At 38.2% G+C, this 16062-nt stretch overlaps 2 protein-coding genes across 2 annotated transcripts; both read right to left on the reverse strand.

Annotated features, from left to right (window-relative positions):
- Nucleotides 1–2839: 2839 nt before the first annotated feature.
- Nucleotides 2840–12496, reverse strand: stxbp2 (syntaxin binding protein 2). The gene is made up of 19 exons (XM_034539582.1): nucleotides 12410–12496; nucleotides 9954–10003; nucleotides 9786–9867; nucleotides 9300–9376; nucleotides 9131–9206; nucleotides 8882–8985; nucleotides 8563–8711; nucleotides 8398–8482; nucleotides 7643–7773; nucleotides 7404–7511; nucleotides 7062–7119; nucleotides 6888–6953; nucleotides 6450–6530; nucleotides 5150–5291; nucleotides 4834–4940; nucleotides 4663–4761; nucleotides 4481–4566; nucleotides 3633–3793; nucleotides 2840–3549 (listed from the first exon to the last, which is right to left on the reverse strand). The coding sequence occupies exons 1-19, from the start codon at nucleotides 12444–12446 to the stop codon at nucleotides 3467–3469; spliced, it is 1782 nt and encodes a 593-aa protein (XP_034395473.1). The 5' UTR covers nucleotides 12447–12496; the 3' UTR covers nucleotides 2840–3466.
- A 730-nt stretch (nucleotides 12497–13226) lies between these two features.
- Nucleotides 13227–15573, reverse strand: LOC117735134 (protein PET100 homolog, mitochondrial). Its single transcript, XM_034539596.1, has 4 exons — nucleotides 15461–15573; nucleotides 15191–15277; nucleotides 15038–15070; nucleotides 13227–14877 (listed from the first exon to the last, which is right to left on the reverse strand). The coding sequence occupies exons 1-4, from the start codon at nucleotides 15485–15487 to the stop codon at nucleotides 14788–14790; spliced, it is 237 nt and encodes a 78-aa protein (XP_034395487.1). The 5' UTR covers nucleotides 15488–15573; the 3' UTR covers nucleotides 13227–14787.
- Nucleotides 15574–16062: the final 489 nt, after the last annotated feature.

The raw sequence follows: 16062 nt of genomic DNA on the forward strand, positions 1-16062 counted from the left end.
TCTTGTCTTTATTATTTACTTATATTCTCTACATACATTGTGTTATATATTGTAGCATTATGTACATCAGTTGTATTTTACATAGTCCTTTATTATTTATTTAGAGCAACTGTAACATACCAATTTCCCTCCAGGTATCAATAACGTTTTTTTGATTCTGATTACATCTCATTTGTGCAAATTATTTTCCTCAATCTAGTTTCAAATCTGTGCATCTTTTGAAGCCACAGAAGATGCACTTTCATCAATTGCTGTTAAAAAATGTAAAACCTTTTGTTTTTAATAAATGGGAAGTACTAACCTGGACTTTAGAGACCATGTAACACAAGTGGCTTGAATCTTCTCCTGCAGATGTGGCATTTTCCTTTTTTAATGCTGGTAATGATGGAAGAGACACTCGCTGGTCGTCGAGCCGTTGGCTCTGAGTGTTGGCCAAGAGGCTGAAGAACCTTTCAGAATCTAGATCTGGTAAGATGACATATGAAAACAGGTGGAATAGTTAAGGAACTATGCAGAAAATACCTCTTAAAAACAAAAATGCAACACGTCTGAAACCGGATCTGTTTGGGAAGAAATGTGAGGCAATTGCCCGTTTTAATCTTCACCTGTGTTTGAGGTACTTGCCACAGGCTTTCTGTCTGTGTGTTTGGGTGTGCAGGGGGCACTCCTGCTAGGATCTAAGGAACAGCGCTGGTCTTCCATGTGTTCACGCTGACCATGGCTGATCATATTCATTAAATTCTGTTGCTCATCGGTTAATTCTTCCTATTGTGCACATACAGTGAGATTAGAATGTGACCAAAGTAAAGATGAACAACATTCAATAATGCATACATACATAGAAAACTGTAATCATTAAAGCAACAAGAATGACACAGTGGGACGGATCAGATTATTATAGAATTAGTGCAGTTATGCTTAGAGCAAACCTGTAATTGGTTGTCTGGTACCAGAAGATGCTTCCTGTTTGTATTTGGAGTACTCTCCGTCACAGAAATCTGAGGTGCAGAGCTGTGATGTTTATTACTCTTCGGACCCTGAGAGAAAACCAAATCACATTTGAGGAAGACTTCAGTCATACATTGATCCTACCAGCTGTGCAGGTGCATGCAATTAGCCTATCACAACCTGGAGTCTCGTACCTGGTAGTTCAACCCTGGCAATGACAGTTCCTCAAGGTGTTTCCCCCCATAGTTTGAACCTGTGGGGAGTAGGGGGGTGAAACAATCAACAATCGATCTGCAAAAGGACACGCACAATGCAGATGGTGTCCTTGCGTCTTCTGTCCCAACCTGCAAGTGTGGTTTTGAATTGTTCAGTTTTAACAGGACTCAAGGAGCAACGCTGGTCTTCCATTCGTCCGCGCTGTGAGTAACCCATTATGTTGAGGATCTGCTCATGTTCTGGGTGTTCCTGTTGAACATCAGACTGAAGGAAAAGCAAATAGTGTGAACTATCATAACTTTAACTGTCCGAAAGCAAAATAATTATTCTTAAAAATATATTTGTTTTACTCTCACGGCAATAGTTCTGGAACCCATGATAGGGATCGATGCAAAATGTGGAAGTAATATCAAAATGTTCGATTTTACATAACTAATAAAATACCATGTAGAAGAATACATATGATAGCTTAAAAGGTTTGCTTAAAGATAACTAAAATATACATATTAATAATCAAAATATCAGTCAATAAGGCATCAAAACAAAGTGACATTTACACAAATTTACAAGCATAGGAATGAATGTTTGGCTACAAAGGTCTTACCTGCACAGTGTCAGTAGCTTCTGATTTTGAGTCCACTTCAGCAGCCTCCATCACAGAATTATTATTATTTTTAAAAGGTGTCCCCGACTGAAAACAAGATCAAGTGTGAAAAAGTAAAGAAAGTTACACAAAAGTACTGAAAGTAAGTAGAGGAAGAACCCATGCAATACTTCTTGAATGCATCTCTTTTATGTGCAATGGGAATGAAGCTCCTGGTTGATGCTACTCCAAATGTGTACTGGGTCCGCTTGGTGGAAAGCTTTTAAAAAGAGTTAAGTCCTGAGTATCAACCCATTGCCATTAAGAGCCAAGCCAGTGCCCTGATCGTAATAGTACCATCTGTAATCCCAGATGAAAACATAATCCTCAACATGGAGAGGGATGATCTTTTTTTTCCACCGGTAGGTGTACAGAATTCTACCTTTTGACCTAACGCCACACTTAAAGTTTATATTTGCATTTTAAGCCCCCGCATTGTAAATGTATGGCACATGTAAGCTAATGCACAGGTTGTGATATTGAGATGAACAAAACTGGCACTGGTGTGATAAGTTTATTTTTATTCAATGACTCTTAGTTTTGGTTTTACTCATTTTTTATTGTCTGTCACTGTTTAATGTTGTATGTCTGAAACTTTGTTAAATGTGCTTTTGCTGTCTTGGCCAGGACACTCTTGTAAAGGAGATTTTTAATCTAAATGAGGCTTTTCCTGGTTAAATAAATATAAATAAATAAATAAAATTAAAATCATGTATGCAACTAACGGATTAACGGAACAATAAAGTATCAAAATACTTATTGGTCAAGTAATATATGCAGAATATTCAAATTAGAGATGTTTGAGTATATTCTCTTGTAGGTAAGAATATTAGGAAAGCATGTTCGAGGTGGTTGAATACAATAAAAAAAGATGTCCAAAATGATTTAAAATAAGCATGGATGTATATTCTTGACTTTGGTATCAACATGCGAGACAAAAGCTCTAAAGTAACCATGAGTTAAAATTATTTTGTCACACATAAAAAACATTTTTTTTAAAGTATGCTGAAAAGTGAAAGTCCACCGACACAATTTCAAGTGAATATCATGTTTCTTTTATTACAAATTTATCACAACAAAGAAACAAACACCCACCACACTTGCTCTAAGCAATATATTAAAGCATATGTTAAATGTGCAAAAAGAGGTACCAGAAAAAAAAAAAAGACAAAAAAAAAGTATTCCACACTTAATATCACTGAATATACGTTACATTCTATTGGCTTATATACATCCACATTAGACTTTATAAGACTTTTATTGCCAGATGATCCAGTTTTAAAAAAAGGGAATGATGAGATTTCTAAAGTACAAAATAAGGAAAATCTAAACATATATTGTAGTAACAAAAATAACAATTTGAATGAGAATAGTAAAATAATCAAGATATTAATAATGTCTAATTAAATATTTGAATACAATTACAATGACAGCAGTATACAGAGCCCAATTCAGCCCAATTTAAAAAAAGAAATATATATATATAAAAAGATCATTCTTAAACAAAACAAAGAATCACAAATGTTTCCTTCCATCGGCTACATCTAAAGATTTCTCCTCATGTTTCACTTCAGATATCGGAGATGCAGCAACAGAAGACCAGCCACCAACCGTCTCACATGAAAGACTAAAGCTCCATTCCAGTGTGCTCTTCCCTGTTCAGGAACAATCAGGATTAGGAACTTGGTCCAGACTCTTCAGGTCATTGAGGAAGCTGGTTGGAGTCAGGATGTGAGAAGACCCTGTCAACGAGAATGTCATATTTATAATAAAAATAAATGAACGCGGCATGCAAATCATGGCCTGCTCAACATCGGTTACTTACCAATCAGCACTTCCCACTTCCCGTCCGTGGCTCGAGTGACTTCGTAGGCAGAGCGCATCTCTGAATGCGACAGCCCACCAATCACAAATATAATAAGTCGAGGGCCAGTGCGATATTCTGTTGGAGATTTATTTTTGTGCCAATGTCCAAACCGTGCGCTGCTGTAAAAGAATTTAAAATGATAGTTGAGAAACAAGTAACTTAACTAAAACTAAAAAAGGGCGGTTTGTGAGCAGCTAGTTTCATTACATTGAAACAAGCCATCAATAATCAAACCCAATTTTACCCAATAATAGCACGTACTTTAATGGTATGCAATGCTTTTATACTGTATTCATAGTGGTAAGTAATTGTGTTATATACAGTATACATACATAAAGTCCGTCTATATTGTGTTAACGTGATTGACTACTCAGTTTTAATTCTGCACTTTGCTAAAAAGGAAGTGAATTATATTATAAGTGAAACCAAACCATTAGAGTGTTTATAAGCACCGTCATCATGATAGGAATTCCCTGGGGGATTATAAATTATTTAAAGTAAAACTGGCTTAATTTCCTTTTTTCCTCCTCGATTCACTTTCTCTCAAGCTCGGCTCAGTTACAGGGATAAAAGCTTTTATTTTATGACATTAATCTGTCTGCTACCCCAGTTAATATTGTCGTTTAAAAAAATAAAATAATAAATAAACTAGAATTACCGCTTCACAGTTATGTGCCTCTGCCAACCCAGTCATGATGCAATTTAAGTCCGTTCAGAATGAAATCAGTTCATCATTTTTATCTTATTGGACATTTGTGTGAAATTGACATAATTCGTATTAATCATTTATTTCCGGCAGCACCTACCTGATTGTCGTCTGAGTCGTGTTGATGGGAGAAGGATCAGCGATGAATGGCCACTGCTTTCGGTCCAGTTTGTCCTCGATGGCATTCTGCGTTACAGAAACACAGATAGTGAAAACAAATCTGAAGGGCAAAACTGAGCAGGTGTGCCCGCAACACCAGAAACACCATTAGGGCTTTAATACCTCCATGACGTCTTTGATGATGGGAGCCCATCTAGAGAGCTGGTAGGTGCTCTCTGTGCACTGCTTGCGCTCCGGCAGCGGTTTCCCAGCATTGCGGCCCTGACAAACAAATACGACACGTGTAACAAATATATTTTTAAACTATAACCGCATTGCAATCTCAACACCTACCCCGGCAATAATGTTGCAGCCCAGGTTCTGCAGGTTGGTGATGATGTTGCTGTCGGCCTGTATGTTTGCATGCTGGATGAGCTTGGCAAGGTTCTCCTCCCCGATGCCTGCGTGGATAACCAGATATTTAAAAAAAAAAAAAAAATTATAAAAAAAAGGTGAAGGCAATGATACCACTTGATTCTCTCACACTTCACATAACACCTTGTATCATCTTAATAACTCTAGTAATTAACAGTCACATACAAAAATGATTTTCTGGTTGGTTTTAAAAACGTTGCATTAGTTTAAATGGAAAGTTTCGACAAAATCGCACCTTTTTTCTTGTGGAATATGTACAGCAGTATGATGCGGATTTTATCATAGGCCTCAATTTCATTGTTGAGGAGCACAGGAACAATGCTCTTCATGGCATCCTTTAGAGGCTCCCCTTCTTCATTTGCTCCCATGGCCAGGTCCTGTGGAAGACTCCTGTGTTTAACCATTAACTTCAACTACAATCTGTCAGCCAACATCGGACTCACACACCAGCTGACAGGAGGATGACTTACCCTTGAATCTTATTTCAATATCTCCCCCCCCCCCCCTCCTTCTCTTTTATGGCAACATTAAGGTTTTAAGAATAAAAGTTTGTTGGAGACTTTCACCAAACTTCTTAGAAAGGTTTTAGTCTCTTTGATGAAAGACACTATCCTAGATTGCACAGAAAAAGTTGCATTTGTAATCCATTAACTATAAAATTATATATATATATTTTTTAATACTTATCCTAGGAACTGTGTGACCTCCTTTGAAACTACTGTTAAGCTTTTATGATGAATTTGGACTCGACCTTCGCGCCAATCCATAACAAAAACACTTTGTGAGCAACTGAAACCACAGGAGTGGCTACAAGAGCATATAAAGATACAACACATTGTTTTGTTTATAACGTTACACACAGCCAATTTGTATTGGGTTGCCCAAACAATGTGGAGCACTAAAACAATTGCCAGCTGACAAGGCGCAGTTGCTGGTTGTATCACTGTCCATCTTTGAGCCAGAACATGCCCATTGGATTAAAGAGGCAGCTTTCAGACATGCTGACACTCCATTAGTGCAGTTCAGGGATTCACTCATAAAAAGGGCCCATTGACACTTTCATTTCATAATGCCAAACCATGCATCGCTTAACATTTCCTGTGTGCTTAGGACTCATCTGATACTAGACTAAATGTGGCAGAATGACTCCCCTCAGGGAGACAAAGCATGTTTGGCAACACACTGAGGCTTGGCACCGGTCTGGACCGGGGCTTTATCCCAGGCTCATATTGATGGAGGGATTTCCACATTACTAAGTAGGATGTGTGTTATTAAATGCCTTTACACTATTGACATAACAGCTTCTTCTGCATTTCTGCATATGGATGTTGGTGTCCGGTCACAAGCTTCTTATGCAATATTACGATTCTACATTAAATACCACAAGATCAGTGAAGCTATAAATAAAAGCGAACATAATGTAGAGGTCACTCTGCGTGGAGAGTGAGAGAGACACTTAGTTGATCCCCTGTGATATAAAAACTACAGACCGACAAATTCCAAAAATATTAAACTACTAAAAAAAGAGTACTAACCTGTTCCACTTCACAAAGCTTATCAAGAGAAGCCTTGAATGTCTTCATACAAGCTTCGGCTAGGTGCAAGTGAGTAGAGTACTGTGAAGGGAAATTCATTTGGATTATTATTAATTCATGAATTGGCGGTTATAACAAAATCCTCATATAAAACCTATAAAACATTTTTCTTAAAGTTGCAGGCGAAACTGACCACTCTGAGACTTTCTGGAGCTACTCCAGAGATTCTTGACATGATGAATCGTTAAAGTATCGGAAAATTAACTACAACATTTAAATTGAGACTTTACTATCCGAAATGTCTCCCAATACAAAATGCTCAAAATCCTTATCGAGGGAAATACACTGTAGAATAAAGTGCTGATCAGTTCAGAGTGCTCACTTTAAAATAGAAACATGATCATTAGATGATAATATTAACAGTGAGGTCCCACTTACCATGCTCAGCTCCTTTTGGTACTGAGGCATCTTCTTTAACATCTGAGAAAGATCTTTTATATTGGCCTGGGATGAAACACATTTTTATTCAAAAAAAGTAGTCGCCATCTTATATCACGGACATGGACATGGAATAATAACTGAATACAAAATGAGAACTGCATGAACACTCACATTGTCGGTGCACATTCTCTTGCTCTGACAAAAGGTGCGAAGAAGCTCCGTCACTTTCCTGCAACAACGGGTTTTGAAAATGATTAGTCACTTATATAATTAATAATAATTTTACTGAGCAACCAAAATGCAATTTGATTTTTGATTTAAGTACCTTACACGGTCAAAATGTGACCTTGTACATACAGTAAACGTGTATGACACTACTGTGTAACTTAGCATTTATTGGCATAGTATAGTGTACAATTGCTAACTTTTCCAGTGTGTGTTTTCAGTTGTAACTCAATGACCAGTGCGTGTTGGGACATGAGTGATAGTCTCCTCTAGATGTGACAGACTTACTTAGTGACATCAGCAATGTGCATATGTCTGAGCTGAACCCAGAGCTCGTCGTCTTCGTCCAATAGCACTTCTCTGTCATTTGAATTCCCAATGCCGGTTGACTGATAACTTCACAAAATAAAATAAAAAGTACACACACACACACAAACAACACAATTGACTATGGTTTGCCCAAGACAGCACAGTGATCTGGCGAAGCAAATGAGCAGCAGTCTATATGCAATACGATGCTCACTCACGTGTAGATATCCTGTTTGATATCCAGCAAGTCGTTGGCCATTGCCTGGAAGGTCAACTCATGAAGAATAGGCGTGATGGGATCAAACCCACGATCAACAATCAGTAGCTGGGATCGCGCCTTATCTGCACCCTAAAACCAATGAACATAAGGGATTTCATTTGAGACAAACAAAGATTTTATGCACAAATGCAGAATAAATTAGGACCTAGTCTACAGTATGCATGACATTTAAGGCCCTTTATTATCTTTTTGTAAATCTGTCATGCAGTGAAAGTCTTATCAGTTTTTATCAATACGAGTTCATCCCCGTCGGATGCAGCATGAGGCAGCACTTTGGCAAAAAATGTCTAGTACAGTAAAAAAAAAAAGAAAGAAAGAGAACGCTTAGACAACACAGCCTTGTTATGCACTTCAGAGGCAAAACGGAAGAACAAACAGTAATACATGCCTTTTAAGATCCATCTCAGGATTAAGGAATTGTCAGCTAAGAAAGCAGAAAAGAGAAAAAAGGGAAAGGTCCAGCAAAGAGTGAGAAAAATACAGGAATTGAAACCCAGAAACCATAGAAACGTCCTCAACCTGTGAAGGTGAAGAGCTGCCGAATCCCAAAGGAAGTCTATTCTCTTATGCAGAAAAGTTGGTTCAGCAGGAGAAGAAAAAAAAGCAGCTTAAGAATTTAGAATACAATAATTATATTAAAAACAGTAGAGCACAGAAGAATTATTGTGGCTGGGGATCCAAGTAGTTCCTCACCTCTCCCATGCTTGGGTTGTCAGCTTTGTGAGCAGTAAGGTGCTGGTAGACCTCCTCAGCTAGTCTAGCGTTCTCCTCTGGTCCCCTTAAATACATAGAAACAACTGAATCAGCGAATTCAGTGGAAAGCTACTGTTAGTTGACTTGTATGCAAGGCTTTCATACTTGCGGTAACGGATTGAAGGGTACTCCTCGAGTGTATCACACAGGGTCGCAATCTGCTCTGCCAGATTTTCCATCATTTTGTCTTTTTCTCCATTTGGTTTAGAACTGTAGAAGGAGTACAAGGAGTGTGGATCATCCAGGGAGAATACCTGTAGGGGTGAGAGGGATTGGGGTTTGTCTCAATTAAACAATATCATTTAATCAAGCTACAATGAAAAAGCCAGAACATTTTCTCAGGAGCTGTTGGTCACCAAGTGATTAAGAACAATGCGGCCAAAAGAATCAAGTTGGTTCAAGTAAAGAGGGGATAATTCCTTACCTGAGACTCATATGGCAGGAAAGCAACATTGATCTCTTTCAAAGTCTTGACAACCTTGGAAACTCTGGATCTCCCAATCTCAGCAAAAAGACTATCTGGACAAGCTAAACATAAATAAATAAATAAATTAGGCAATATGGCAATATGTTAATGTAAGTATTCAGTATATGTTTTACACTGTTTTTTTTCCCATGGAATATCAACGTGAAAATAATGCTTAAAATATGCACAGTAGACAAACAATCTTACTATCGGTGAAGAAGATATGTGCTGCTTTGTAAGTAAAGGCAGCATCTTTGAAGTCTTTAATGAGAGCATGAACGGACTGTAAACAACAAATTGTTTAAAATGTTAGGATAATGAGAAAAATCCCAATGAACACAGAATATCGTGTAGAGGGCAAAATGCAACAGCTGACCTTCTCCACAGGTGAAATCAAATAAATGGCCTCCAAACTAGAGATGGGCTCCCTACGTTTATTGATGTCCTCCACAACTGAAAAGTATAAAACAGAGGATTTTAATTAAATATAAACAATCTGACTTGATCAATATGCACCTGCAAATAAAACATCATCATCATCATCATGGTGTAAAATAAAAGAACAAGGCCATAACGGCAATCTCCAATGGGGAAATTCACACGTTTTGTTCTTCTTTTAATACGGCTGGTGAGATTGTTTTCATTCTTATTATATGAAAAATCGGTGAACATTCATGCACCGGGGACATTGCTAATCTAAGAAATATTATGGCCATTCATTTGGATGGGACAAGACACCTATCAATATCCACCAATTGCCCCAGGACAGTTTGAAGAAGGTTTGCTATTGTTCAAAAGCTTGATCTCGCATGTGTGCCACTGATCCAGAGGATGCAAGAACATTAATTATCTGCATACTTACTGGTCACCCCCTCTGCCAAAATGTCTGACATCTTGCAGCAGGAGGACAGAATTCGCATGCTCATGTGATCCACGATAAGAACCTGCAGAAGCACAAGATAAACAGAGGTTATAAATTCGGTGTGACAAAAATCAGGAGATTTCTTCATTCGCATTGAGCAACGGTTACCTTCCATTCTCCATCCTTCTTTACACTCTTTATGACTCCATTGAGGATTTCTGTTGAATAATTAAATTCATATATAGTTACAGAACAATCAATCAATCATTTGGAAACATTTCTTGCGCCGCACAAAAAAGGTTTACATGAATTTTAGCCAACGACACTGATACGGAAATATCTGGCAAAGCGGTTTGCAGGACTAACATCATACCATAATAATAATAATAATAATATATGCGATACCTATTATTTCCAGTAACCCACAGTGTTGATGGAGCATCCATTACTAATTTAAATCATTCATTTTTGGGAATATTCTTCTTTACCAAGTATGACAAAGAGTGACATTTAATCTATTGCGGATCAGTGGCTAATGAGTAAAGAATACATTTAAAATGTTGTCATTTATGCCTACAGTCAAAGGGTTAAAGGTTGGCCGTGTGTCTCAAACTCTCTCGACCAGGAACCAGGAACTTTCTTGAAACAAACCCATATTTAGTACTTGTGTTTACCAACTCAGTCAGTTGGTGCAACTTCCTTATGTGATATTGTTTACGATTACAGTGTCTGCAAATCAGACAAAAGCATAGTTGTTCCAGTGGCTTCACAGACACAACAGTTGAGGTGTGGTCCTCCCAGTGACAGTGAAACTGCAAAACTGAGGGTTTTATTGTGGAAGTAGGCCATCTTGCCCAAAATACCCTGAAATAAAACATACAGAGCAACAGAGCAAAAGGTGCTATTCCACAAAACACAATCCATTAGTGTGGCTATTGTTTAGGCCATCATACTGTATGTTCACCAGAATCTGGGTGGCTTACCACCTCAGCTGAGAACTACATTGATGGGATATCATGTTCATCACTCGACTTCCTAGTTTAACCGGATTAGAAAGCACAGCTGCGACTCGCAAAGACATGGGATTGATTCTTATCGGAAAGCTCTCATTACATTCACTTGCTAATTGATGCGATAATTGGCTGGTTCGTCCAACAGTTCATCATAAAGAAAATTAATATTCCTCCATACCTTATATTAACGATCATTATAAATCACTATGTTGTTAATTTTTTTTTCCCACAATAAATTGGTGAGGTTTCTGAATATTTCACTGGATACTGGATCAATATCTGTTTTCTGGGTCAGGACTAGATAGGTATCGTCTAGTCTGTACCAACCGGGACCACATGGAAAAATGAATCACTGACAAATCATGCCCAACCCATTTCCAAACAGGCAACTGGAAAAGATGACAACTTGAAGCTGGGGCCTTCCGCCTTAAAAGCAGACCATCAAACCTGCAATCTCCTATGCTTAACTCAACTTCTGTCAACAACAATATTTCCAAGCATTACATCAAGCTCATAAGCGTGTCCGCGTGCTTTAACGACATTTGCAGATTTCTGAAGCCCAGCCCCAGATTTCTGAAGCCCAGCCCCACAAACATGTGTTCTATATTCAAATCAGTGGGCAATAAAGAAACAGGCAGCTCCGAAACTCACATTTTATAAATAGGCCTATACAAATAGCAAGTAATTGTTGTTCTGGTCTCTGAGTCCTGGGCAAGGTCACGGTAACTTGTATAACTAGTGCACACTTGCAAAACTGCTAAAAGATTTGAGCAATTCTGTGTGACTGGTTTTTTCACACTCCACTCCTCCCCTTGACATAATGAAAAGGTTGCGTCAGTGTTTAAATAAATGCACCTTTAACATTATAAAAAGTCGTTTAGAACAACTGAGACACTTAATGCAAATGCTTGTAAATGTTATATCAACGTACATAATGTTAAATATCCATTACAATTACGTTACATAACGCTATTTGTCTTTGTAGAGATTTGCGAACACACAATGTTTTAATTAAATCATTATTCCAAAACGTTATTGAAACACTAGCGAGGCTATTTGTAAACGAGTTAATATTGAAATATTAGCTACATTAAAAAAACAAAAACATTTTTTGTATAAAAAGTTGGAATTTAAGTGACGTTTAATTGCGTACGTTGCGTCTGATTTTCACGTCGGTCCATCTCAAAAGTGAAGCGCTCGGACTTCCTCCCGGCGCGAGCTCGCTAATGTTAGCTTAAATCTTGGACTGTCGCGACGTCACAACGCCAGTCACTTTTTTCGATTTATACATCCGCCGACGACAAACGTCCATTTGTCGTGGGCCAGCGGCGTTGCCCACAATATGCAACACAACACGAATGTGTGTGTGTGTGTGTGTGTGTGTGTGTGTGTCAATGACTCGTTTAGCGATGCCCGTATTCCCTCGGGTAACGTTCGTATTTTAATTTGGACTCGGAACAGGAAGAACCTGAGGTCGACCCGGGCAGTGTTTCTGATAAATGTTCAAAGAGCTCCCGCGAGACGAATCGCATCCACGACCCCGTGTATTTGAGTTGTTATCAACTTCTGAACGCGGATGCAGCGATTAAATTAAACGAATGTATTACTTACTTTCTCCGACTACCGCTTTCAGCCCACTCGGTGCCATCTTGACAGCGATCTGCTGGCTCGTTGGTCGGTCACTTCCTTGTTGTTAAAGCCCGTATATGACTCGAGCACACGGCCGTCGACGGCGAAATGATGCCCTCTGCTGGCTGATAATGGTATTGCGTTTGTAAAACCTGATAGGAACAAATAGCAAACGTGTGGGAAATATCATTTAACTGCATTCATTATATTTTTCATTTAGTCCTGAATCAAGCCTTTGCAATTCCTGGATTTTTCTTAATATTCATTGTAATTAGCGTAGCCACTGGTCTGATAATCACATCATAAGAAACTATACTGACTTCCAAAATGAATGGCAGACAGAAAATACATACTCTTTTGTTTTGCCAGTGCCTCAAGAGACCGACTGTGAGACATCAAACAGGCCACTTTGTATTACTAAATATATTTTGAAAGTATCATTTGATGAGCCTTGGAGAAAAAAACACATCACTTCAACATGATGGATGTGAAATTCATCAGGTTACACACATTCAATCCTTAAGAGTGTCTGGACAAGCCATGGCACTCTCCCATATATTCACACAAAATAGATATGCTGGTCCGAAAAAGGGTCATGAATTGTTATTCTTGAGTGAGGGAAAAACAGTCCCACCTATTAGAACGAGCATTGCCTTGTGACTGTTGCTTCTGCACTCCAACCAGGACATAGTTGTTGTGACATTCTGGGCACAATTATCAGATTAATGGAGTAGCCCACTCAAGTGCTGTAGTATAATATGATATGCCATAGCACCATCATTCCACTTCATATAGGGTGTTAAATCAGAAACGGTTTATTGCCAAGTTCCATATACGTACAAGGTATTTGAATAGCTGATTGGTGCATAACAATAAACACAGTGCGATTTTAAAATATAAAATTGTACAATAATATATGGCAAACAAATAAGAGTATGTAAAAACAAGTATGTTATCAAAGTGTCTCATGTATGATCAAAGAGAAAAGTAAATCACTCAGCAGAGCGAATGATACGCATCAGTCTGCTCTTGTCCTTGGCAGTGTGATGGAGGAGAGGATGGACTCAATGATGGCAGTGCATTAGTGCACCATCATGGTCTTCTTCAGTGGCCTCAGGAAGAACATCCTTTGCTGCAGCCTTCTTGGAGATGGCGCTGATGTTCAACTCCCACTTGAGGTCCTTATGGTGGAGCCCAGGAAGCGTTGAGCCTTTAGATGTATATTCCGCACCAGGTCACCAGACGGTCAATCTCCCACCTATAGGCTTACTCATCCCCACCAGAGATGATTTGCATAGTCAATGCCTCTGCCCATGTTAATATAAATATTGGCCAGCTCTCCTCTGGTCACAAAGCGGCATCTTTAACCCAAGGTTAGAGATGTGGCCGTAGGATGTACAGCACATCAGATACATCTTTAAATCCAAGCACAACCATCAGTGCTGAAAGTCGTAAAACAAAACCAACCTCAACTTTAATGAAAAACAGCATTAAAATGATATGTTTACAAGAACCATACACATAGTCAATGTCTCTTGCGTCAAAATCCTCCACCCCCTCAACTGTTTTTATACAAACCCATTAGATGAAATAAGGCTTTTACAACAGTGATATGCATACAATAAAATAATGTATTTGTCACAGCATCACACAACTGAATCATCACTGGTGCAGAGTTTGTTTTTCATTTACAATGAATGCAGCAAAAACATAAGAACCTACTGCAGACCAGTGAATGTGACATTTTATTTTCCAATAAGATAACCCAGAACATAAACCAAAAGTTACCCAGAATGTAAATCAAAAGCTAAAAGTAATAGTTGCCGCCATCTGTGCCTCTAATCAAATCGGATATGAAGTAAATATACAATCAGCTATTTTGTATTTTTGGTTTGTGCTCAATTCAAAATCAGTTTATGGAGATTTGCTTTATGCCTTTGTCTCTTTCTGTTCATCATTATAAACAATTCTCAATTACAGCCACTGTGATACAATGTTGTAAAACACTAAACATGGAGAAGAATATCTACATTTAATAGGTATTTCTCGTCATAAAAATAAATTATGAAAATTACATTAGATCCAACTGGATATATAACTCAAATAACAATTGTATGACAATGCAACTCATCAGCCATTTAAACACAGAATTCTGGTATCTGAAAAGTCTTTGGTGAAAACAATTAAATCCCACATGGCATACGAGGAACGCCCAACACACATTTGGGATGTGTTAACTTTCCGATGCGTCATGTTCTTACTCCAGTCCCACCAAGTTTTCGTATTATCCAATAAATACAGCCAAATAATACTTCATCTGTGGGGTTCGGAATATATGCAGTTCTTCAAAAACATAATCTTCAATTCTCAGACACCATAGAAATCTTTTGTAATAGTTGCTTCTCCTTACGAAGACGCATTCGCTCTTTGAAGTCCTCCATCTCTTTCCTCTGAAAATAAATATAGCACAATCATGATCATATGTTGGGCTTCACGGCAGTAGTTCTATCAGACTTAATTACATTTTTTTTTAAACAGCTAGGAAAGCATACAACAATTATTAGTATGGTTGATTATTAGCCTAAATTAAATGAATAAATGAAAACGTACGCGCAGCCCTTCGTCAGGGGGGAAGATCTCCCTCTGGATTCCATACAAAAAAAAAAAAAAAGCCAGCAGAGAAAAGAGATATTTGTTATTACAAGAAGAGCACCTGGCCTCTCTGAGTGGACTGGTGAAATATAAAACAATAGCATAGCTTACCTTTCTCTTTACTATGTACTCTTCAAAATACTCTGCTTGATTTGATATCCAGAACATGGTCACGGGGAAGGAAATATACAGCATCATCTGCTCAAAAACAAATAGATCAGCACGTGATTGTGCAAAAACGGTTACACCATGACCACACTTAGCCTAATGATAATGGCTAGCGAGCTCGAACCACTAAACATGAACGTGTGTGCTTTTACATCTTAAAACCATTACATATTAAATGTCCACGGACGTTATTTCAAAACATGTGATACTTACTCTAAACATCTCTATTTTAACACCCATTTTCGATTCGGCACTGCACCCACAACAGTGAAACGTTATCTAAACTCCCAACATCGCCGAAAGACCTTCACGCTACTTCCGGGTAAGTGACCCGGAAGCCATGACGCATCCGCTCGCGTTCTCATAAATACATATATATATATATATATATATATATATTTTTTAACACGGTTGAAAATAGGCACACGTATCACATTTGATATTGTACCCTTTTTTTGCCTCTTGATAAAATAAAATTTGGAGAATTTAAAATATAACGCTCACTTTCTAGATCGCAGCTGACCTTTGGTTGAGTAAAGGCGCAAGGGGTTGTCCGCTGAGGGGCGCTGCAAACCATTGGTTTTGTCCTGAGTCCCATTGTCCCCTGTGCTTTTTTATGTACATTTTGCAATAAATACATGCAAAGAGAGACCTACAGTTAATGTTATCTCGTTCTATTGACCATTAGTCTCAAAGCATCAACACACGCGCACTGCTACTTCTGTTAATGTCTTTCAAATGTGAACTAATGATACAAAATGAATTCAGTGGATTTATCAACACCATGTTTACTGTCTCCCGACTCTTTCGAACTC

This window comes from Cyclopterus lumpus, chromosome 8 (assembly GCF_009769545.1).
Source record: "Cyclopterus lumpus isolate fCycLum1 chromosome 8, fCycLum1.pri, whole genome shotgun sequence".
Lineage (NCBI taxonomy): Eukaryota > Metazoa > Chordata > Actinopteri > Perciformes > Cyclopteridae > Cyclopterus > Cyclopterus lumpus.

Coding starts and splice junctions, on each gene's coding strand:
- stxbp2 (XM_034539582.1), bottom strand. CDS start 12,446: ATGGCACCGAGTGGGCTGAAAGCGGTAGTCGGAGAAA. Junction 8,712..8,881: donor TCCTGCCATATGAGTCTCAG/GTAAGGAATTAT, acceptor TCACCCCTACAG/GTATTCTCCCTGGATGATCC. Junction 3,550..3,632: donor GAAGTGGGAAGTGCTGATTG/GTAAGTAACCGA, acceptor TCTCGTTGACAG/GGTCTTCTCACATCCTGACT.
- LOC117735134 (XM_034539596.1), bottom strand. CDS start 15,487: ATGGGTGTTAAAATAGAGATGTTTAGA. Junction 15,278..15,460: donor TTAAAATAGAGATGTTTAGA/GTAAGTATCACA, acceptor GTTTTTGAGCAG/ATGATGCTGTATATTTCCTT. Junction 15,071..15,190: donor AGTACATAGTAAAGAGAAAG/GTAAGCTATGCT, acceptor TATGGAATCCAG/AGGGAGATCTTCCCCCCTGA.